This window comes from Lipotes vexillifer, unplaced genomic scaffold (genome assembly GCF_000442215.2).
Source record: "Lipotes vexillifer unplaced genomic scaffold, Lipotes_vexillifer_v1.1 scaffold1728, whole genome shotgun sequence".
In the NCBI taxonomy this organism is placed as follows: domain Eukaryota; kingdom Metazoa; phylum Chordata; class Mammalia; order Artiodactyla; family Lipotidae; genus Lipotes; species Lipotes vexillifer.
In genome coordinates this window covers 346,048-371,805 of record NW_006784330.1, presented here as the reverse complement: position 1 = coordinate 371,805, position 25,758 = coordinate 346,048, and the positions used below count along the sequence as shown (strand labels likewise).

Sequence of the window (25,758 nt, the reverse complement as noted above, 5' to 3'; positions counted from 1 at the left end):
TGCTTTTGGCTCTGTCACTCAGTCTGCAACAGGGTTCTCGTTCATTGGTGGAAGTGCACCTCAGACTGGGTGCACCAATTTCAATATTGTCTTGATGGGGAACGCCTCTCAACCAACAGCGTTTGCAGAATTACCCCTCACTCCTGCTACTCGGACGTCTAGTGGAATGATTGCTACACAATCAGTTACTCCTTTCAACCGTGCTGTACAGTCCACTGGTAAGGTTTGAACTCTGCTCTCTAATGGAGAAGTACAGTATTCAAGACTGATTTTGAGATTCTTATTTGATTGATTCATCCGAATATGACTGACTTCTCTTGTTGGAGGTTAGTGTTATTGATGAATGCGATAGAAATTAAATCTAAACTGCTCCTTCTGGTTTTGCATTTTTAGGTTTAGAACCAAGGAATATTTGTTTGGGGGAAAGGTTACAACCTTCTGAGAATGAATAGTCTAGACAAATTGGCCACTAGTAATAATAGAGTTACACTGAAATGTTTTTTTCAACTGTTTAATGCTTGTGTTTACCAAGTATTTTTTTTTTCACAATCTGTTGATATGTTCTGTTTTCCTTTTTTAAAATAAAACTTCTGAAATGAAATTTATCAGGAGGTACAATAAAACAGGAAAGAATATTTTTGGAGTAGTATAAAATTTTAGAGAATATTAATAATGTAATAATAAGTGAGTTATATGGCATAGTTGGGGCATGGTAAAATATTTTGGCTAGTAGAGACATTTTGCATGCATGGGTCACCAGTTTCTAAATAAGTCGGATTCAGTAAAATGCATTTAACCTATACTGAACATTAATGAGAAGACATTTAGGATCTTTCTAAACCAAAATGCAGTTAATGAAAAGTACTGGTTTATAAGCTACATAAGCTTGGTTTTACTGTAGATGCCTCAGATATTTTAGAGCTTGAGAAATACACTGAGTGAGATATTGTATACATTTTACTTTATGGTATATTTTATTGAATTACATATTCATAGTAATGGTTTCAGAGCTTTTGGAAACAACCAAAAAGGTAAAATATTTTTAAAATTATAGATAATAAACAACTTATTTATAATTTGTATTTAGTAGTGATAATGTAACCAATTTTGATTGGTTGGTATGGCACTGTAGGACACAAAGAGATGAAGTGGAGCATTAAAATCATTATGATGCTAGAATATTTGGTCACTACCTTGGGGGGCATTATTTTAATTGTGTACAAATGAATTTTTGATATTACAAATAATACATATCTGTTATCAATAAAAAAAAAACCAGGAAATAAGTGTTTGAACTTTGGCTCTGTTATTTACTAGTTCTCTGACCTTGGACAAGTTACTCTAACCTCTCTGCTTGGTTTGCTCATCAATAAGTGCTCAGCGTTTTACCTTGTAGGGTTGTTGTGAGGATTAGGTAGGTAAGTGAATATAAATAAGTAAAGTGCTTAGAACCTTGTCTGACATGTATATAATAGGTATTCAATAAATGTTAGCTATCTTTGTCGTTTTTATGAAAGTATACATTTCCCCACGGTGTTAAATATGTTGGATATTATCCCTTTTGTTTGTTTGTTTGTTTTTTAAGCTTTGGTAGTTTAACACTGAAAATAGTATCATAGCATCATGTTCATTTACATTTTCCTTTATTAGTAGTAAGGCTGACTTCTCTTCAAATGATCAATTAATTGTATTTTTGTTTTTTTCGTGTGTTTGTGTGTGTGTGTGTGAGAGAGAGGGAAATTGAATGAATTCCCTTTTTGTACCTTCTGCTCAGTTTTCTGTCTTTTTTTCTTTTTTGGGGGGGGCCGCACTGTGCGGCTTGCGGGATCTTAATTCCCCCAACTGAGGATCGAACCCAGGCCCTCGAACCCACGCCTTTGGCAGTGGGAGTGTGGAGCCCTAACCATTGGACCACCGGGGAATTCCCTGCTCAGTTTTCTAATATGGTGCTTATCTTTTTCTCGTTTATATGCAGTTGCAATAGCCTAACCCTTTGATATTTGTATAAGAAGTATTTTTGTACCTATGATTTCTGTTGATGACAAAGTCACAGGTACTACTAACCTACGTGGTTTGTTGCCTACCTTTATAACTAAGGAAAGTGCTCAGGTTCTGCTAGATGTTAGTGAAAATAAAGATGTAATTCCCCTCCCCCCAAAAAAGAAGTATTTTCCCCAGTTTGTTTCGGTTTTATTTTACTTAGTTTTATAGATATTAAAAGATCTAAAATTTTTAAATTAAGCTTTTTATTTTGACCTAATTGTAGATTCTCATGCAGTTGTAAGAAAAAAATAAGGAGATCCCACATACCCTTTGGCCATTTTCTCCTTGTGATAACATCTTGCAAAACTATAGTACAATATTGCAACCAAGATGTTGATATTGGTAGTCAAAATATAGAATAGTTCTCTCACCACTAGGATTCCTCATTTTGCCCTTTCATAGCAACACCTACTTCTCTTCTGCTCCCACACTCTATTTAACCCTGGCAACTATTAATGTGCTCTCCATTACTATAATTTTGACATTTCAAAAACGTTATATGGATGGAATCATACAGTATGTAATCTTTTGGGAATGGCTTTTATCACTCAGTATACTTCCCTTTAGATCATCCAGATTGTTGTGTGTGTCAGTTGTTTGTTTTATTGCTGCATAGTATTCCATGGTATGGATGCCAATTTGTGTAACTATTTGTCATTCAAATAATTTTTCCTCCGTAGGTCAGATGACATTTTTCTCTTGCTGTTTTCAATATTTCTTCTTTGTCTTTAGTTTTCAGAAATTTAATTATTAAGTGTCTTGGTGCAGATTCCTATCATTCTGTCATCAAGTTCATTGATTCTTGTCTCTATCCCCTCTGTTCTGCTGCTGAGTCCTTTTGCTTGGCTTCAGCTTTGCATTTTGGTTATTGGTTATCTGGTTATCTCAAATTTCCACTTGGCTCTTCTTTATATCTTCTGTTTCTTTGTAGAGATTTTCATTTCTTTTCTTGTTCTTTTTTTTGCTAAGGGTATTTTTTCTTGTGTTTCAAGTGTGTTCATAATTTCTTTTTGATGCACTTTTATCATGGATGCTTTGAAATATTTGTCAAATAATTCTAACATTTCTGTCATCTTGGTATTGTCTTTTTAAATTCCATTTGAGATCTTTCTGGTTCTTGGTAGGAAGAGTGATTTTTAATTGAAACCTGGACATTTTCTTATTATGTTATGAGACTCTGAATCAGATTCAAGACTTTTGCTTTAGCTGGCTTTATTTGACATTGCTCTGGCATGAGACAGAAGGGTTTCGCTGTGTTACTCTAAGGTGGGAGTAGAACTTCATTTTCCCCAGTCAGTCTCCATTGCTACCCAAGGCAAGGGTCTCCTAGTTACTGCTGGGCAGGAGTTCCTGCTCCTGATGTGGTTTCCACTGACACTGTGAGGACATGGTTCATTAACTGCTGGCAGAGATAACATCCTGACTCCCTACTTGATCTTCTCTGATACCATCCTGGCTGGGGTACTGGGACACCTCGTTATAGCCTCACAATGGTGGAAGTTTAAGTTCCTCACTTGCTGTTCTCTGGAATAGGTAGGGAGTGGGACCACACCTTTTTCTGTGATGTTTGGTTATTGTCTAAAAGTTTTCTGTCTTGTTGGTCTGCCCCATTCTTGTCTTCTGTCTAGAGAGCAGGTTTTTGTTGGGTTTGGTTTTGTTTTTCTATACCCATTGTCATTTCTGGCTGGCCAACCTATTCAACTCCAAGCCTTGGAAATACGAGGCAGAAAGAAAACCTATGGAATTCATTACCATAATGTTCCTTGGGTCTCAAGATCCCTAGCTGATTTGCCTTCTCGCCACCTTTCAGGGTTTTCTTGTTTATTTTATATATAATGTCCAGGGGTTTTAGCCGTACGTAGTGGGAGGAATAGGGAAAGTACATTTTCCTGGAAATGGAAATCCTTAAGATGTAAATTTTTATATTGTCAAATCTCTCATTCTTCTGAGTTTCTCTCTCTGGACTTATTTTTTTGACCTTTTTCACCTTAGGATTCTTAATTCTTTTTGTTCTTTTATGGTTTATATTTTTAGGAATTTCCTGCCTTCCTATTGATTACTTGAACATTTTTAGAATTTCATTATATTTTTAGGAATCTTTTTTCTAAATGATTAGTGAATTAAACCATAGTATTTCATTAAATGGCCATTTTTTCCCTATTGATTTGAGATGCTGCCTTCCTCATACACCAAATTATTATATATGCTTGGTTCTGCTTCTGGACTTCCTATTTTGTTCTATTGATCTGTCCTTTCTTCCTCTAGTATCACCATTTCGTTATTGTAGCAAGCCCCACTATCTTGTAGTGTATGGCCACCTTCCCCCATTCTGTTAAAAAAAAATGCCTATTTTCTATGGCTAACAATTCATTAAGCTAGTTGACATTTTCCTCTGTTCTTAAACATGAAGGAATTAAGGCTGATTTTGTTAGCCTTATAGCACTAGATGGAAAAAAATTATGATATTGAACCCTTCCTCTTGTCCAGTGGTTCTCAACTGGAGGCGATTTTTGCCCCTTCTCCCAGAGGATATTTGGCAGTATCTGGAGACATTTTTGGTTGTCCAGACTGGGTGAGTGTTACTGGCATCTAGTGGGTAGAGCCCAGGGATGCTGCTAAATATGTTGAAGTGCACATAAAGGAAAATTTTGTTGTCCTCAGCACACAACATTTTGACACCAAATATATGGGGTTCTTCCCACACCAACCAACTCTCCAACTCTCCAGACACCAAATGGGTGTCCTACAATTCAGCTATGATGCTCACCACCTGGAGGTAGCACAGACCCCACAGGGTAAGGGCTCAGTTCCTCAAGACTGTCCCCCACTTCAGATATCAATTGCAAGTCCCAGGTTGTCACCTGTACTTCTGACCAACTGGCTACAAACTGGAGGTGCCTGTGACCCCTCCCTCTTCGAGCTGGATAATTTGCTAGAACAGCTCACAGAACTCTGGGAAACACTTGACCTAAAATTTCTGGTTCACTATAAATGATACAATTTAGGAACAGCCAAATAGAAGAGATGCATAAGGCAAAGTATGGGGGAGCAGCCCAGATCTTCCATGTCCTCTCCAGGCACGTCACCCTCCTAGCACCTCCGTGTGTTCACCAACCCAGAAGCTCTCCAAAGCCCTTCATTTAGGGTTTTGATGGAGGTTCCATTATGTAGGCATGATTGATGAAATCTTTGGCCTCTGGTGATTGAACTCAATCTCCAGCTCCTCTCCTCTCCTGAGACGTCAGAGGGTTAGGCTAAAAGCCCCAACCCTCTAATCACTTGGTTGGTTCCTCTGGTAACCAGCCTCTCAGCCTTAGGGGCTTTCTAAAGTTCACCTCATAGACATAAATCAGGTGTGGTTGAAAGGGACTTGCAGAGGCTCCTTTCACCTTTATTGCTCTTGGAGCTATTTCTGAAACTGGGGACAAAACCCAAATATTATAACAAAAGATGCTTCTATCTCTCTCCTCACTTAGGAAATTACAAGGGTTTTAGGGTCTTTGTCCAAGAAAGGGTACAAAGACCAAATATGCATGTCTTAAATCCCAGCATGGGACAGTCCTCCACAACAAAGAATTATCGGCCCAAGCTGTCAGTAGTGCCATGTTGAAAAACCCTGTTCTAGCCCTATAATTAGGAAAATGAGACTTTGTCTTTTAAACCCTTCCTTATTTAAGAGTAAGGCTCCTTTAGCTTAAAAGCACATCATATTAAATGGCATTTGTTTCCTTAGTTACCTCTGGGTATGTGATTTAAGGTCAGGCCCCTGAAATTATGCCAGTATCTGAGACAGATGATCAAGACTTTAAAATATGGGCATAACTCGAGTGTAAATTTAATTAGCGCTAGTGAAGAGATTTCAATAATACAGTCAGTTACAAAATAAATAATGCTAAAAACAGTCACTTTCCCATGTTTAAACAATAGTAATTGGGAAATATAATGGAGGAAGTTCCCATTTACAATTTCAACCAAAGGTATGAAATGCCTAAGAATGAACTTTAAAAATGTGCATGACCTATATGAAGATAACCATAAAGTTTTACTGAGGAATATAAAAGAAGACATGAATAAATGAAGAATACACACACTCGATAGTACAGGAATGTCATTTAGTTCTAAATTAATCAACACATTGAACATAATTCTTATAAAACCACAATGGGAATCTTTGAGGGAAGGAAAGGAAGGAGGGACTTGACAAGGTTCTAGAGTTTAAATGAAGGGGATAAATGCATGAGACTAGTCATGTCTTGTTTTTTAAGAAAAGTAATGATAGTGTACTTGTAGAAAAATATATGAAAATATATTGTAAATTTATTCTCTGACTATAAGTTTAAAATATTTAGTATAAAAAATAAATGAATTCTAGTGCTTCAATAATTGGAACTCTCTTGTGGAACAGGGGTAGAAAGAAAAATCAGTGAAAAATTTTAAAGTACAGAAACAAACCTGGGTTTAGGAAGATGACATTTCCAATCTGGGGAGAGAGGATGGAGTAGTGAACAAATGAATTGCAATAGCTGGCTAGCCAGGTGATTTGGGGGAAGGGGGTTATGTTTTGCTTAAAAAGATTAACTGAAAGAAATACTAGGTGAATTAAAGGTAGAAAATGAAACCATAAATATTTAAAAAGCACAGGTGAATATGAAAATGTGTAAATAATATTTCTTGGGTTAGGGAGAGGACCATTAATTTAAGTATAATTTAAAATATATCATATAGTCTGTCAAATGATTTAAAATTAAGACTATAAAAATAGTATAAATAAGTATACTGCCCGCATCTACCCTGTATTACTCCCTTACCCCTTCCCCACCCCCTCTATTCAGCTAACCACTGTAATTGTATGTATCCTTCCAGAGTTTCTTCATGAATTTGCTAGCAAATAAAAATATATATTCTTAGCCCTCTGCCTTTTTAAAAAATAATATAAATGAGAGTATACTCTGCACATTATTTGGTACCTTGCATTTTAAACGTAAAACTTTATACACTTATTTTAAACATTTTATAGCTCTTTTCACATCAATCAGTATATGGAGAGCTTCCTCAGTATCTTTTATAGCATCATAGAATTCCATGGTCTGGATGTGCTATAATTTATCTAACCCTTTGCTGGTGGACATTTGGGTTGTTTCCTCTTTTGCTAATATAAACAGTGGTGCAATGGATCTTATTTTACATGTCATTTTGCAGGTGTATAAGTATATCTTTGTGGATAAATTTCTAAAAGAAGTATTACTGGTTCAAAAGATAGATGCATTTGTAATTTTTAAAACATTGGCCACTTATTTTGCATAGGGGTTATACCAGTTTACACTCCCATTAGAAATCTCGGAGGCTGCCCATTTCTTCATGGTGTCCTTAAACAGAGTGTGTTACCAGTTTCTTTTATTTCTTCCCATCTGTTAGGTGAAATTGTTCTCAAGGTAGTTATAATTTGTGATTTTCTCCTAAAAGTGAAGTTGAACACCTTTTATATGTTTGAGGGAATTTTGAAACATGACATGGAGACATAAATCATAAAGGAGAAAACAATGGAAAGATTTGACTACATAAAAAATAAAAACAAAATAAAAAAGCAAATGACAAACTGGGATTAGGAAATATTTGCAACATTTGACTAAATAGCCTCAATATATGTATATAATACTTTTATTAAAAATCAGTAATAAGAAGACAATACTCCAATGAGAAAATGGGCAGATGACATGAATAGGCAATTTTGAATGAAGAAATTAAAGCAGCCATTAAGCGCATGATAAAAATTTAGCCTCACTGGTAGGTATTGAATTAAAAGTATTAAAACACCTTTGCTATAACTGGTTATTTCTTTAAAAGTATACATGTGGTGCTTCTCTTAAATGAAACATAGGGATATTCCATGATACATATTTTAAATAGTTGGAGGTATGTGGTAATGTTCTTGGTTCCTTCCTAGCATCTCCCCCCTGTCCCCAAACCCCCGGTGGCCCTAGATGTTTTGGATAGTAGAGTCTTACATCATATATTGTCATGAATTGTTCAACAGTTGGATACAGGTATCAATAGATTCAAATGCAGTTACTTATTAAGCACTTTTTCCTTTTGAAAAGGAAGAGGAATATCTGTAATTATGTATTGGAGTAACTATGTATTGGAAAAGGTTGGCTCGATTCAGCATAAATATTTATTGAGTACTTACTATCATGTGCCGTGTGCAATGATCTATAGTGAGGACGAAAAGATAAACTTTGTTTTCAGTTAACCAATTAAGCTTATTTGTGTCTTTATGTACTTAATTTCTCTAGCTTTATTTCTTTTATAGATTTTATTTTAAATTTTCAAGAAGAGTCCAGGTAATCTGTTTTCTGAAACTTTATTGCAGACTTCTATTTATTATTTTTTCTCACAGATTTATTATTGTATAATTCACATACCACATAATTTACCCATTTAAAGTGCACAATTAATTGGTTTTTAGGATATTCACAGAGTTGTGCAGCCATTACTGAAGTCAATTTTAGAACATTTTCATCACCCACTGAAGAAATGTCATACCCATTAACAGTCGCTGCCCATTCTCTTTTTACCCCAGTTCTGGCAACCATGAATCTGCTTTCTGTCTCTATAGATTGCTGTGTTCTGGACATTTCATATAAATAGAATCATACACTATGTGGTATTTCATGATTAGCTTCTTTTACTTAGCATGTTTTCAAGGCTCATCCATGTTTTAGCATGAATCAGTGCTTATTTTTTATGGCCAAATAAAATTCCATTGTATTAATATACCACATTTTATTCATCCATTCATCAGTTGATATTCATTTGGGTTGTTTCCTTTCATCTTTTTCTGTTATGAATAATGCTGCTGTGAACATTCATGTACATATTTTAGTGTGGATATATGTTATCATTTCTTTTGTTTATATACCTAGGAGTGGAATTACTGGGTCATATGGTAACTTTATGTTGAACACTTTGAGGAAGTGCCATACAGTTTTCCAAAGAGATTACACTATTTTACATTCCCATCAGCATTGCCTGAGGTTTACAGTTTCTCCATATCCTTGCTAACACTTGATATTATGTCTTTTTGGTTATTGTCATCCTAGTCGATATGAAGTAGTATCTCGTCGTGGTTTTGATTTGCAATATTCCCTAATGACTAATGACATTGAGTATGATTTCAAGTGTTAGATGGCCCTTTGTATCAACAACTTTGCAACTTTATGACCATTCTTTTTTTTTTTTTTTTTGGCTGCACTGCACAGCATGCGGGATCTTTGTTTCTCAACCAGGGATCGAACCTGTGCCCCCTGCACAGTCTTACCCACTGGACCGCCAGGGAAATCCCCTGACTATTCCTTTGTAGTCACCATCTCCTTCTGACCACAGCCTGGAAAGGATCTCTACTTTTAAGGATTCATGTCCTTAGATTTTGCTTACCTGGATAATCCAGGATAATCTCCCTCTTCCAAGTTACTTAACCTTCACTTCATTTGTAAAGTCTCTTTTGTCAAGTAAGGTAATATGTTCACAGACTCTGGGCATTAGGATGTGGCCATCTTTGGGGACCATTTTTCTGTCTTACCATACCATCTTAACAATATAAAATTATCTGATCCATGAACATGAGAGCTTTCTGTTTATTTAGGATGCCTTTAATTTCTTTCAATAATGTTTTTTATTTTTCTGGATACAAGCCTTACACTTGTTTTGTTAGATTTGTTCTTAACTATTTTATTCATTTTGAACAATCGCAAATGGAATTATATTCTTAATTTCATTTTTGGATTGTTCATTGATAATATATAGAATTGAAATTTATTTTTATATTGATCTTGTATCCTGCAAATTTGCAGAACTTGTTCATTGTTCTAATAGATTTTTTTTATTGGAGTATAGTTGCTTTACAATATTGTGTTAGTTTATACTGTACAGCAAAGTGAATCAGCTATACTTATACATACATCCCCTCTTTTTTGGATTTCTTTCCCATTCAGGTCACCATAGAGCATTGAGTAGAGTCCCCTGTGCTATACAGTAGGTTCTCATTTGTTATCTATCTTATCCATAGTATCAATAGTGTATATATGTCAATCCCAATCTCCCAATTCATCCCACCCCCCACTTTCCCCCTTGGTATCCATACGTTTGTTTTCTCTACGCCTGTGTCTCTATTTCTGCTTTGTAAATAATGTCGTCTATACCAATTTTTTCAGATTCCACATATATGCGTTAATATATGATATTTGTTTTTCTCCAGATTTTTTTATGGGTTCCTTAGAATTTTCCGTATTCATGATCATGTCATCTGTTTATAGAGATAATTTTACTTCTTACTTTGCAATCTGGTATCCTTTATTCGTCTTCTTGCCTAATTGTCCTGGCTAAAACTTCCAGTGTGTTGTTGAATTGAAGTGGTAAGAGCAGATATCCATGTTTTGTTTTTGATGGCAGTGGGAAAGTATTCAGTTTTTCACTGTTAAGCGTGACGTTAGCTGTAGTTTTTCATAAATGCCCTTTATCATGTTGAGGAAGTTCCCTTCTCTTTCTAGTTTGTTGAGTGTTTTCATCATGAAAAAGTGTTGGATTTTCTCAGATGCTTTTTCTGCTTCTATTGAGATGATCATGTATTTTTTAAATAACAGCATAATTGAGGTATAATTCATATATTTTAAAAGTCACGCTTTTAAACTGTACAATTCAGTGTTTCTTTTAAACATATTCAGAGAGTGTGCAACTATTACCACTATGTAACTCAAGAACATTCTCATCACTGCAAAAAGAAACCCTGTAACCATTAGCAGTCACCTCCCATTACCTTCTCTTTCCAGCTCCTGGTAACCACTAATATACCTTCTGTCTATGGATTTACCTCTTCTGGACATTTCATATAAATGGGATCATACAATATGTGGCCTTCTGTGTCTGGCTTCTTTCATTTAGCAAAATGTTTTCAAGATTCATTCATGTATCAGTACTTAATTTTTCTGATCCTCAGGAGGGCTCTTTTCAGCCTTCTCTTTCGCTGGTTATCTCTGCTAAACTGGCTGGCCTGCAGCCTAAATGTTGCTCTCATGAAGCTACTTACTTCCTCTTAATTGCTTACCACCAAAATCTCCATTTTTTTTCGAGAGAGTCCTTTGGCTTGAACTTCCTCATACTCTGTTTCAAATAAAGTCAGTTCTTCTGGACATAGCTTGGGAACTTTCTGTTCTTATGGGCTACCTTTATCCCTGGGCAAAATCTTTGAACCAGTGCTTTGGGTGCTGGGCAGTGACCGTTGCTTCTGATCTTCTTGCTTCTCTCTTCCGGCATGCAACCTCAGCCCTACAGGTAAGCTGGGGCAGGGCAGTCAGGGTGATTGATGGGGCTCCAGCATTGCAAGCCTACTGTGCCTGGGTGTAGACCCTCTGGCCTATGAGTGGGGGCTGGCTGGAGGAAAGGAGCCCCTCAGCTCTTGGCTGTACTCACCAGGAATTTCAATCCTTTAACTGTGTGTCAGGGGTGATGAGGAATGCTGGCTGCTTCCCCTCCTTATGAGATACTGTATTCCTTGGCTGGGAGCCGAGGGAAGAGGGAGTCCAGTCTTCTTGGCGACTCCTGCCTGGAGTGTAGCTTCTCTCAAGGGGAGCTGGGGGATGGAGGTAAGAGCGTGGGTTATGATTCATATGCTGTAGACTCTCACCTGTATTACTGAATTTTAGCAGATTTTCTTGAATAAATGTTTCTTTATTTGCTGTACCTTCAGGACAATTTCCAGAGATTTCAATTTTTTTAAAAAAATATTTTTTACCAGTTATGGTTACTTCACTGGGGAATGGGTCCCTAGGACTTCTTATGTCACAAATTTGGAAGTGGACCCCCCTGTTAGGTTGCTTATTTTTTAGTAGAGTTTCTTTCTTATGATGGTGCTAGAAGGCTGGCTATACTAAGCAGTACTGATGAACTATTTTTTAAATCGGGATTTTACTATGTCAGATTTATTAAATATCAGGGTACTTGATTTTCCTTGCTTTGTTGTTATTTCTCCATATAAGTGAAGTTTGTTATAATGGTGTTTTACTTATTAAAAATTATTTTTATTGACATATTTTTCTGCTTGTTACTTTAATTTAGGGTTGGTTCCAGCATCTACTGTTGCTGCCCCTACTAGTTCAAGCACCATGCTGTTTACCTCATTTTCAAATGTTTCTACCTCCACTGCTGCTACTGGGCTCTCATGTAAGTTACTGGTTGCAAAGAAAATACTATTATTTCGCATCAGGCCACTTAACTCAATTTTCCAGTATAAGCTATGGATCTCTGACGTCTCATAAATTATCATTATGCTTGATCCCATTTGTAACTGTTGATATCAATAGTAGCTTTGCTAAAAACCTGATTGTCATGGCTTTCACTATGAATTTTATATTAACATGATTATTACAGCTTAAAGTGATGATTTTAAGCATATAATTCATTAACAGTGTAATGTTTTGAAGCGAATGGGAAGAGTGGAAGTTTTGCCAAGTATGTCTGAAGGGAAGAAGTCTTATTGTCCATGTGAATAAGATAAAGTGGGAAATAAATGTTGAAGCCTTGCTGTATTTTATTCTTCTATATAGACCAGGTTTGCAGTCCTTATATTTTACTTATCAGAAGTGTTACATGACAAAAGGACCAGCTTTAATGACACTGTGTGATGGTTCCAGTTCTCTCCCCTTAAAGATGAACATCTGGATGCTTTGAGCTGAGAAGTGGGGCGTTAATTATCTTGTAACCCCAACTTCTTTGCTACACCTCTTCCATTAGTAGAGTAATAACAAATGGTGAGAATATTGACTTCTGTATATATCTTAGGCAATTCTTTCTTACAGGTCCATATAAGCTGCTTGTGCTTTTGCGGCATCTTCACAGTGCCATGATGTTCATCATTAGAGTTTGTTATTGTAATCCTAGCAGTAATATGGCCCTCCCAAAGCCCTGTTATAGCAAGCCTGTCACCATTTCTGGGAATAAAACTTGCCAGGAATTGCTGATGCCTAGTTGAGCATGAAAAATGGCGGCCGCCATCCCCATTGCCTTGTGCAGTTGGCGTAGGTGGAACATTAGTTGAAATTGCAGGTTGCTACTTGAATTGTATTTTCTTCCAAGTAGATACAGTTCCAATCCTGAGACATGACTGAGATTCTGGAAACCTTTTGATATATGTAAGCAATATCCTTCTCAAGTATAATAGATTTTGTGAATATGACCATGTCTGAGGTTGGGAGTTAAAATTATTGAATGAATTCCATTTCCAATCAAAGACTTGACTTCTGACCTTTTTAAAAAATTTATTTATTTATTTATTTATTTATTTTGGGCTGCACTTGGTCTTTGTTGCTGCGTGCAGGCTTTCTCTAGTTGCGGCGAGCGGGGGCTACTCTTTGTTGCAATGCGTGGGCTTCTCATTGCGGTGGTTTCTCTTGTTGGGGAGCATGGGCTCTAGGTGCGTGGGCTTCAGTAGTTGCAGCGTGTGGGCTCAGTAGTTGTGGCTCGCGGGCTCTAGAGCTCAGGCTCCGTAGTTGTGGCGCACGGGCCTAGTCGCTCCACGGCATGTGGGATCTTCCCGAACCAGGGCTTGAACCTGTGTCCCCTGCATTGGCAGGCGGATTCTTAACCACTGTGCCACCGGGTAAGTCCGACTTCTGACTTTTGACAGGTTTCTTTTTTCTTTCCTGTCTTTGATGTCCTTGCCTACAAAATGAAAAGAAACCTTGACCACAGTGTTTTTAAAATCAACTTTAATGGGATATAATCTACATGCCATAAGATTAACGTAAGTGTATAGTTCAGTGATTTTTAATCAATTTACCGAATTGTGTAACTCTCACCATAGTCCAGTTTTAGAACATTTCTATCATCCCAGTAAGATCTCTCAGCCCGAGACAACTACTAATCTGTTTTCTGTCTCTATCTATGCCTTTTCTGGACTTTTCATATAAATGGATTGACTGTAGTTTTTTGAGGCTTAGCCAAAGTTACTAAAGGACTCAGATGAAAAAGACCCTATATAAATTCTTCATTCACTGTTTTTGATTAAAAGGGTAATAGGTAATATTATGTTCTTCTCTGCAGTTGGTGCCCCTACAACTTTGGCTGGAATGCTTGGTGGTACAGCATTGGGATTTGGATTAAATTTCCCTGGAGCAGGTGGAGCAGCTGCTGTTGCATCTAGTAAGATTTTTAGTACTGGGATGTGTTTGAATGCTCACTGGAGATGTACTGCATAACAAAAGCAGTAAGTAGGTTGTATTCCTTAGCTTCTAGGACTAAGAAGGTTTTGATCATCTCACCAGCATATCCAAAAGGTCCATCAGTATTGACAATTGCCAAAGGGTAGAATAAGACAGTTGATGTCAATGAGATTACTTCTTTGAGATGACCATAATCAAAGCTGCTATCAAACTCTTGTCAACTCTGAAACTTAAAAATTCTTATTATTGATCATACTATTTAAAGTGACCCAGTACATTGGGATTCATAGAGTTTTATTCTCTAAAAGTTAATTTAAGGTTTGACCTGTATTAAAGTTGATCCTCTCCTTAAGCTGATTACAGGAGTTTCTGTGGACCTATCCTAAATTTGTTTCTGCCAGTTAGGCACTAGTTAGGTTGTAAATTAAAGAAAACTTGGTTATCCATTGCCTTTTAGCTGTTGTGAGCTGGGTGGTTAGAGGTCAGTTACTACTTAAACCTACCATTTAAGTCAGACTCCACTTTAGGGAAGTCTTGTTTGTTATGACTTTTAAAAGTTTACTTAGGGCTGAAATGAATCTTTATTCAAACCTGTCATAAACTAAAAGTCAGTCCCTGTTAAGTTTAAAATAATTATTCCTAAACAGAGATGTAAACCATCTTTTGCATGACCAACACTTAACTGAATTTCTACTGTGTACTCGGCTAACTGGCCAACCTATGAGCATTATGAAGGGCATGGCTTGAGAATTTTATAAGTAACCATATTTGCAAGAAATATAACACATAGTTTCCCTTATAAAATGCTGAACAAAAAATTGATTCTTTCAGTCATGGGCGGAGTCACTGAAATATGAATTTGCAGGCTTTTTGGTGACTCTGCCATAACTCACCCCCTACCTATCTGAGTCTTAAGATTCCTTCCTGCAAACTGGTACCTTTGCTACTAGCCCATTCCATCCACCACTGCCTTATGTACTTACCCACCTCCCCATCAGATATGTCTCAACTCAATACCCCCAACCCACTGTTGATTTTTTCCCCTACTCACCTTTCCTTCCCCCCAAGTATATTTACTTGCTCAGATTCTTCATCTCACAAATTAGCCCTGTAGGACAGCTTTCGGGTATCTGTATTTGTAAATTTATAGCCATTTGAGATTATTCTCTGCCCTAGGTATAATCAGCAAGTTTTAAGAGAAGCTTGCTTGTTATAAATCTCATCTTTTGCATTAGTCTATGAAAGTAATGATGTCCATTCCTAGCATGGAGTAAGATACATAGTTGTTGATCAGAGACAGGATACGAAAATTGGATAGTAGGATCTTTTAAAGGATGGTCTCACTATTTTACGTAATGATTTTTAAGATCATCAGAATGAGATTTATTTAAATGTAAATCCAAATTTGGTATGCAATTATTTTCTATTATCTGTAGAACAGCGCTTCCCTTTTAGTACACAGATAACATAGAGTTGACTGTATTTAGTTTAGACCAAAGTTGTAACTTGCAAAATCAGACTGTGATAGAACCTTCGTTCTCAAAACCATTGCTTCTTTTGGTATTAATTGAAATATTATTGTTATTTGACTATTGTCTACTATGCCAGAGCTAATTTATACCTTTTAAAAATACCATGAAAATAAGGAACAAAGATAAGTACTATATAAACAGTTTAAAATAATCATACCATTTTTTTATGACTCAAGATTCCTTTGTGTTTAGACTGACAGGTATTAATTTCCTGAAGGTATTGCACAGCATCTTTGGAGAGCTGTTCATTTGTCTGTTAACCTCTTTCTTTAGTGGTAGTGATGGTAGTTGCTTTTTTAAAAGTTATAAAAACCATACACACATGCATATATACATATATCACACCCTCTAGAGAAAACAGTTTGGTGCTTGTCTTAACAGGCTTTTTTCCAAATGCTTACAAACATACATTAAATTTATTTGTTTTACAAAAATGGGATACACGCAGACATAATCATAGAATTTGCTGTTTTCTCTTAAGTATACATTATCTTTGGACATCTGTCCATGTCAGGAAATTCTGACTTAAAAAAAAAAAATCTTCTTTGGGCGAAGATAAGCTCCTTTACAACAAGGACTTGTTTTTTTCTTAATTGTTTTTCTGGGTTTTTTTGCCTTGCATATAGTAGTTAGACAATGTTAGAATGAATTAATCAATAAAGGGGGGGTCTTGATAATGTCATTAATTTTCAGCATTTCTGGGGGGGGAACTCTTTTCAGATAAGACTTTTTATTCTCAGATGAAGAGCGTGGTGACCACATGGCTGTAAAGAATGGAACGTGGGATCCAATCTTAAACCTCTCCAGTGTCCTGAGTGATAGTGGCCCCGGGGATCCTTTGTGACTGGGCATGGTCTTCTCTTGCGGTGCTCATTCCACTTTCACAAAAGCTAACCAAAAGAATGGGGGAATTATTGTAAGGATCCTTGTGGCCAAAAGGGAAATGAAATCTTATGGAAATCTAATACAGGTATTATCATGACAATGAATATCAAGGGAAGTGGAATTTAGAAGTTGTTCTAAAGTCAGCTTTAGGGACCTCCTGGATATAATATTGCATAAACATAATTCAGCTATTTTCCTTTTGTCTGTTTTTTTTCTTTTTTTAACTTCCTTTTGGTTTCTTTACCTCTTTTTCTGCTTTATATTCTTAATTTTGACTTGGTCATGACTCTTTAATTCTACTTTATGTTTTTCCTCTGTCAGTCCTTTCAGCTCCCTTTGCCTGTTGTCTGATTCTTTCTACATGCTTGGAAATATTTCCAAATTTCTGCTTAGAGTCTGATTCTTTCCATATTTCTGGAAATATTTCCATATTTTTACCTACTGTCTGATTCTTTCCACAGTTCTAAATTTTCGAAAATGAGATTCTGACCTACCTTATCCCTGTTTGGCTAGAGCTTTTTGTGCCAGACCCTCTTATAGGCTGCCAGTGGCATATGGGATGGCTTCCTATACTTCAGATGCCCACCCTTGTCAACTGTGAACTAGGATCAAAGGACAGAGTTACTGAAATAAAGAATGGGTGTCTGAGCCTGATCCCTCAGCAGGACCAGAGTAGGCCAGTTTCCCTAAGAATAGGCAGTGCATGTTGGCAGTCACCATGATATATGTATTTATCTAGGGTGGCAGTTAACCTGAAAGTATTGCTAATTGGGAAAACAAGGCTAATGTAAAACAAACAAATAATTGTATACATGTTATAATATATTTTTATAACAAATTTCTTGTTACAGAAGCAGCATTTATTAATTATAAGAACATTTGAAAATACAGAGAACCAAAAAGAAGAAAACACTTCCAGTCTCCACCAGCCACAATTTTCTGTGCATTGTTTGTTAAGTGCTCACTGTGTAAGGAAGAACCAAAAGTGCTATAGAAGTTCAGAAAACCAAGAGATAACCATGAGTAGAAGAGAAGTGGACAGTAAACATGGTGAAGGAAGAATCTGAGCTCGGCCATGATGTGTACTGAGAATTTCATGTACAGAAGACAGGACATTTTAGTAAGGGTGTAATAGAAAAGACACATAGAAGAGAGGTCTGGGCTGTAGACAAAACTTTGAGAGGCTTTTAACTATAATACTGGCTAAGATGTATGCCTACTATGGGCTATGGTGTAGAGAAACAGGCAGTCTCCCCTATTGATAGGACTGTAAATTGTCAAAGTCTTTTTGGTAGGGGAATTGGAAAGTAATATTACAATTTAGAGCATGCTGACCCTTTGATCTAGCAATTTCATTTCTAGAAATTAATTACACAGATATATTCACATAAGTATGCAAAGTTATAGATGTACAGAGATTTTGTGTAAGATTGCAATTATTCTTTCTTTGCAAGTTTAGCAGAACTCACCGGTGAGGTCATCTGGGTCTGGAGTTTTCTTTATGGGAAGAGTTTTGAGGATTGATTCAATTTCTTTAATGGTTATAGGTCTGGTTAGGTTATAAAATGTATTTTTCTATACATTTATCCAGGATTTTAAGTTGTTAGCAGGAAGCTTAATCCAAATACCTGGCCTGCCATCTATTATAGCAACATTGAGTTAAAATCATACAACTTGGAGTTCAAATTCACAATAAAAAAAATACTTCTACAGTTTTTCGTCCTGAATAATCAAGGACTGAATTTAAAATTTTCTTACTTATTACTAACATTATACACTTTATTTTCCAGCTACAACGTCAACCATCACCACTACCACGGTCACCACCACCAGCACCAGCACCAGCACCACCAGTAGCTTTACCATGAATCTAAAACCACTGACATCAACTGGCATGAATAACACTGTTCCATTTGGCATGATTTCTAAACCTTTTACTTTGACCATTAGGTAAGCCTATTTGAAAATTCGTGTGAGTCTCATTTTCTTTGTCATATAGAAGGCATAGTTTGCTTCTACATCTTTAGAATAGTGTTTGAAAGTTAGGTAAATGACTCAGAGTCGAGGAGCAGTTAGGGAAAGGATTTCTGTTGCTTAGGAAGTTGAACAACGAAAAGGATATCATTGTCTTCTGAATACCATTATAATACAATTATTACTATTGCTAATAATAGATAACATTTATTGTGCAATTACTATATGTTTAGAAATATGACAGTGCTTTACAGCATCATACCATTTAATCCTCACAATAACCTTATGAGGTAGGTACTATTTTTGTTCTCATTTTATAGGTGAGTAAACTGGAGCACATAAAGATTTTATAATTCACCTCTGGTCACACACTTGGTAATGGTTGAGCCAGGATTAAAATTCAGGTTGTCAAGCTCTAGAACCTGTATTCTTACAATTTATGCCATGTTCATCTCTAAGTAGTTGGGGTTTTTTTTTTACAACTTTATTGGAGTATAATTGCTTTGCTGTGTTGTGTTAGTTTCTGCTGTACAACAAAGTGAATCAGCTATATATATACATATATCCCCATATCCCCTCCCTCTTGAGCCTCCCTCCGAGCCTCCCTATCCCACCACTCTAGGTGGTCACAAAGCACTGAGGTGATCTCCCTGTGCTATGCAGCTGCTTCCCACTAGCTATTTATTTTACATTTGGTAGTATATATACGTCCATGCCAGCCTCTCACTTTGTCCCAGCTTACCCTTCCCCCACTGTGTCCTCAAGTCCGTTCTGTACATCTGCGTCTAATTAAACTTTTTATTTTGAGTTAACTGTAGATTCACATTTACTTCTAAGAAATAATACAAAAAATTCTGTGTATACTTAACCTAGTTTTCCCCAATAATAATATCTTGCGATACTATAGTACAATATCACATTCAGGGTACTGACATTGATACAGTCAAGATATAGAACAGTTCCATCACAACAAGGATCCCTCCTGTTGCCCTTTTATATCCACACTCGCTACCCTCTTCTCTTTTGCCTGAACCTGGGCAACAATTGCTCTGTTCTCCATTTCTATAACCTTGACATTTAAAGAAATGTCATACAAATGGAATCATACAGCGTGTGACCTTTGGGGACTGTTTTTCCCACTAAGCATACTTCCTTGAGATAAAGTTGTCATGTGCATCAATAGTTTGTTCTTTTTTATTTCTGAGTAATATTCCATGGTATTATAGATGGGCCATCATTTGTTTAACCATTCACCCATTGATGGACATCTAGGTTGTTTCCAGTTGGGGACTATTATGAATAAAGCTGCTATGAACATTTATGTACAGGTTTTTGGTGAACCTAAGTCTCATTTCTCTGGGGTAAATGCCCAGGTGTACAGTTGCTGGGTGATATGGTAGTTGCAAGTTTATTTTTTTAGGAAACTGCTGTAAATCTTCTCCAGAGTGGCTGTACCATTTTACCTGACCAGCAGCAATGTATGAGAGATCCACCTTGTCCACATTGTTGCCAGGATTTGGTGTTGTCACTATTTTTTACTTTAGCCCTTCTAATAGATATGAAGTGGTATCTGACTGTGGTTTTAATTTGCATTCCCCTGATGACTCATGATGTTGAACATCTTTTCATGTGTTAATCTACCATCTGCATGTTTTCATTTGTGAAGTGTCTTTTCATATCTTTTGTCCGTTTTCTACTTGAATTTGTTTTTTGAGAGTTTTATGTATTCTAGATACCTGCCCTTTGTCAGATATGTGGTTTACAAACATTTTTTCTAACTCTGTAATTTGTCTTTTCATCTTTTAAAGAGTATTTCACCAAACAAAACTTTTAATTGATGAGGTCTGATTTATCAATTTTTTCTTTAATGAATTGTGCTTTTAGTGTCAAGCTTAAGAACTCTTTGCCTAACCCTAGGTCCCAAAGATTTTCTCCTAATTTTTTTCTAAAAGTTTTACATTTTATATTTCAGGTTGTGATCTCTTCTGAGTTAATTTTTGTATGAGGTGTGTGTTTTAGATTGAGATTCTTTTTTTTGGGCGGGGGGGTCTATGGATGTCCAGTTTTTTCAGCATCATTTGTTGAAAGGTTATTTTCTTCCATCGAATGGCTCTTTCACCTTTGTCAAAAATCAATTGGACGTATTTGTGTCAAATGCGTTTTCTGCCTCAGTTGATAGGATCTTTTAAGATTTTTGTTCTTTAGCTTCCTGATATGGTGAAATATAGTCAATGATTTTCAAATGTTGAACCATCCTTGCATATGTGGAATAAATCCCACTTGGTCATGATGTATAATTTTTTAATACTTTTTTTTTTTTTTTTTTTTACATCTTTATTGGGGTATAATTGCTTTACAATGGTGTGTTAGTTTCTGCTTTATAACAGAGTGAGTCAGTTATACATATATATATGTTCCCATATCTCTTCCCTCTTTGTCTCCCTCCCTCCCACCCTCCCTATCCCTGTTGTTGTCTATGCTTAAGACATTCTGTGGGAATCAATTGGCTCTATAGAATTTACAATAAAAGTATTATTTGTGTATATTTTTTTGTTTGTAAATTGCTCAGCTACACATACTTTATATCAGTAAAATTTATAATAAATTATGTACATACAACACACACATACATTCAGTTGTTTTGGGAAATCTGTTCTTAAACATACTTGCACATCACTGTTTATAGGCCTGTTGTAAAAGATAAAGCATGTACAAAGGAAAATTACTGCTGCTGTCAGGTTGTCACTATTAGAAATGGTAGTGTCAAGTTCGGCTCGGTCTCTGGTTTTACTTTTTTACTATCATAAGTGGGGTTGTGTGATTTTTTATAATCCAGGAAAGGTTTTGGCAGCCTGCAAAACACTTTTTCTTCTCTTCTTTTCATGTAGTCCTTTCCACATCTTTATTCTTCTTTTACTTTGAAGATTTTTTTCATTTTTCTATCCACTAGTGGGATGTACTTTGCAAATTTATGTGTTACAGTTCCAACTCATTTAGTGATTAATTGAGCACTGGGGAAAGCAAATTCAGTTCCAAGAGACAGAATCTGATTGGTCCAGTGGGAAGTGATCCAGTTTGAAACAGATACTGATGCTGTTCCGAATATCTATGGTGAAAGAGAATCAAAGTGTTCAAACGCGATTGGTGGCTCCACTCCAGTCCACATTGGTTTATCTCTTAGACACACTTTACCCTTCTTTTGTCAGACAAAATGTTTGACATTAGCCTGTAAATAGGTTTTCAAGTGATACTGATGAATTATAAAGTTACTATAAGCTAGGGAAATTAGAATACCTGTTATCCTGTTAATGAGGCATGTGACAGGCATGGACATAACAGCCTATTCTCTGGCTCTGCAGTTCCTGAGGTCCTGTGGTTCAGAATTGTATTCACCCAATAGTGCTTTCTGGGTTTGTCTTAACCCCAGAGTTTCAGAGAAATTTGTCCTAGGGGCATGTTTGGACAGTGCTTTTGAAGTCTCAATGGCGGAGTTGCCCAGGTATGTCTTAGCAGAGAAAAGCTTTACTCATGTTGTTGTTCTATCAATAGTTTGGTATGCCCTGCATTTTTTTTTTTAGCATTTGGGGTGTTTAAAACAGCCTTGTAATGTGGAGAATGTGAGTCTAGAAGCAATTCACAAAGCAGGGCCCCATAGGAGAGGATGCTAAAGCTGTGCTCTTTTAGGTATGCTGTTTGTGGCATAATAGTCAGAAGCCTGAATTCCCTATTTGATTTTACTCAAGGCAGAGAAGAAAAACAATCCATCTCAAAGGGGTTTTATTCGTTTGTTAGCCTGTTAGCTTGCTTATTTGAGCCAGTTTGCTTAGCCTTGAGGAGCATGGGTGTGGAAGTAGACCAGTTCTAACACTTGCTAGCTATGAAAACTTGGAAAGTTACTTAATCTCTCTGTTCCTCAATTTCTTCATTTGTAGAGTGGGTATAACAGTAGCCCCTACCTCTTATTTTGTTTTGAGGGTTACATAAGCTAATACATTTACATGAGTTAAAACACTGCTTGTCACATTAATTAAGCAATCAGTAATTACAAATAGATATAAGCACAAAATAAAAATCACCCACTATTTCATCAAACTATATGCATTCAGTTCATTTCTTTCTCTTGGGAGGCAGAGATATTGAATAATATCCTGCGAACGGAGAAAGAACTTTGAGACTGAAAAATGAAGCGGACAACTCCATAAAGTGCAATTATAAAGTTTACTGTGGGTAACTTACATACAGGTAGGAAAGATCAGGCAAACAGAAGATCCAGAGGCATTCACAGCTGTGCTTTGTACTGCCAAAAGGGGTATGGGGGACTTAAAGGTACCAAAGTTAAAAACGGAATCTGACTACCAAGTGAGAAGCACATCCACACAGACTGGAACCAGGGGCACCCACCCCACTTCTGGGTCTCATGACCATTAACCATCTACCTCAGCAAAAGGCCCTCTTCCAGCTTTCATTTTAGATGAAGGCAAGGGTAAAAGTTGATAGGGAACTCATCTGGCTTGGGCGCATTCCTTTGTGAGCTAGGCTAAAGCTCAGTCACCTGGAAAGGACTGCAGGCCTAAGATAGAGCTGACAAGATGAAGCCAGTATGGTTCAGCTCCACGCTCCACCCCTGACATCTATAAGGCCTGCATGATCTTATCCATCATTCTTCCGAGAATACCCTAGAGCTAGACATCAGGAGTTTACATGCTGTCCCCACCCATTGTCCCCGTGATGTAAGGTTGAAAGACAGAATACCCCTGGCATTACTTCAGAGCTAGACATTGGCAGCAATCTGCATACCCAGAAGTCAGAGTGGTTGTGGATGTCAACATAGGTGGTAGCCCAGGACAAGAATGCATTAGTGAAGGTAGGTAGCACTAATCTTAGAAGGAAAAGGCTAAGGACGATAAGTGTTTTAAAGGTACCAAGAAAGACAAATCTTCATTCAGAAACAACACTGTAGCAGTTTGGTTTCCATGTGCCAGGATCACCCTGGGCTTTGACACTTTTCCAATAGGACAATAACAGACATTTTGTGCCTTTACATTGGAACTGGGCAGGGAGATATTATATGTGGGGGCTTCAGTAGGGGCTCATAAAAGAAGCCCTACTTCAGTCCCCCATTTAATTTCTATGGGGGTGGTCACCTTGGTTATGGCTGGGCCTTCACTTAGAAAGATTGAGGAAATACTATGCCAGGGCCTGGCCCTTACCCCCAAGGTATATGGATGCCAAGCCACCTGGGAGGGGTATACCATTTGTCTCCAATCTAAGATAGTCTCCCCAGGTAGGAGGTTCTGTGGCACTCTTAGGATAAGACCCACATCCCATCAGATGGGTCTCAGTGCTCCTTCTAACACTTGTACCTTTAAGGCCCTAGTTGGCAGAGCAGGCACAGTCAGTCTCTCATAAGCAGACATGTGGCCTGCTGTGGGTTCAGTGTTTAACAGCCAGATGGCTTCTAGTAGTGGTGGAGAACATCCTCTTAAAGACCTGTCTGGAGAAAGCTTCTTCAATGTCTCAGTAACCTGTTCATTCTTTCTACCAGCCCTGTGGCTGTTGGGTTATATGGCAGATGGAAGGTCCATAAAATCTCCTGGGCTTCAGCCCATTCTTTTACATCACGACCAGTGATATGGGTCCCTTGGTTGCTGTCTGTATGAATGGGGATCCAGTACATACTTTCCAACTTGGTCAAGCCCCTAATAGTGGCTGTCTGATTTGCTCTCTTACTGGGAAAGGCTTGTATCAGCCAGGTACCTGTGTCCACACAGGTCAATGTGTACTTGTGTCCTTCTGATAAGGGCAGGGGGCTGATATAGTCCACTTACCACCTGGTCACTGGGCTAGTGCTCGTCCAATGTGACCAGGAGTATGTCTCAGGGGTCGTCACCACAGGCTACAGTGGGGGCAGTCCCTATCAACTGCCTACCAGTCAGTGTATTTGATGGAGAGGTGTAACCTCTTGGCTATCTCCCAGGTGGTTGGGGCCTCAGTGTCTGTCCTGGTTTTCAGTGAAGCCACTTTGCCACGTCCGAGGGAGTCTGTAACTCTTCCAGGAGGACAGCTTCCTCCTTGGCTAGGGTGTCTGCTTTGTGATTCCCAGGCAGTGTAGTTGGAGAATGTGCAGAGACATGCCTTACCTTGATGGCAGTACTGGGTTGTGTGCACACATCCCAGATGTCCCTCTGTAGGCCAGCTCCCCACAGGTGCCGTCCCAAGATAGTCCAGCTTTCCTGATGACATTGTGGCATCCACATGGTCAGTCCTTTTCACACAGCCCACTTGTCTGTGGCTGTATAGAGGGGCGTAGATTGATGAGTGATCTCAAGCTATACTGCCCCCAGTTCAGCCCGCTGACTGCTGTGCTTAGTGCCTTCTTCAAACCAAATGACATTGAAATCCAGGCGAACTGCTGAAGTGGGCCAGGTGGGGGTATTGCCTTGACTGCTGCCATTGGTGAACCATGTCTCAGGAGGAATGGTCCCGATTCCCTCTTTGACTTGGCTGAGAGGGGAGCGATGGGTGGTATCTGAGGGGCCATGTCTAGATTCACATAAGACCCTGGCCCAAGGGGAGCATGTAATTTCTCAGAGAGCAGGCTTGAATTGTACACATTACCTTGTTGAAGGTATGGGTGCCACTTTTGCCGTTTGCTTACTTGGGCACAGGCACTTTTTGGTTTAAGGAGCATGTTCTTAACCCATGAACAGACACTGGTAAGTCCATGGTGAGGCCTTCTGTTTTTGCTGCAGGGCCAGGTAGACTACAAGGAGCTGTTTTTCAGTAGGGCTGTACCTCACTTGCCGTCCCTTCTACAACTGAGAATAAAATCCTAGTGGGATGCAATTCCTTTCCTGCCTTTGCCACAGGCCCTAGCCAGAACCTTTCAGGTGTGAGTCAACATCTAATTCACAGGCAGCGTCCCGCATAAGTACTCCCAGAGCCTGAACCTGTTTTACTACAATTTCAGCCTTTTCAAAAGCTTCCTGAAGGTGGATGTCCTAGTCCCATTTTTGTCCCTTTCTAACCAGAGAGTACTATAGGGGCCATATTATTTGTGCCGAATGTGGTATGAAAGGATGACAATAATCTAGTGACTCCAGAAAGGATTG

The 25,758-nt window shown here is 37.7% G+C and overlaps 1 protein-coding gene across 1 annotated transcript in view; it reads left to right on the top strand.

Moving 5' to 3' along the window:
* Nucleotides 1–13,075: 13,075 nt before the first annotated feature.
* The window catches only part of NUP62CL (nucleoporin 62 C-terminal like), a 44,990-nt gene continuing 32,307 nt past the window's right edge, over nucleotides 13,076–25,758 (top strand). Inside the window, exons 1-3 of the mRNA XM_007456709.1 lie at nucleotides 13,076–13,112; nucleotides 14,137–14,235; nucleotides 18,463–18,590. Of these exons, the coding sequence (XP_007456771.1) occupies nucleotides 13,076–13,112; nucleotides 14,137–14,235; nucleotides 18,463–18,590 (264 nt within the window). The remainder of the gene's footprint in view (nucleotides 13,113–14,136; nucleotides 14,236–18,462; nucleotides 18,591–25,758) is intronic.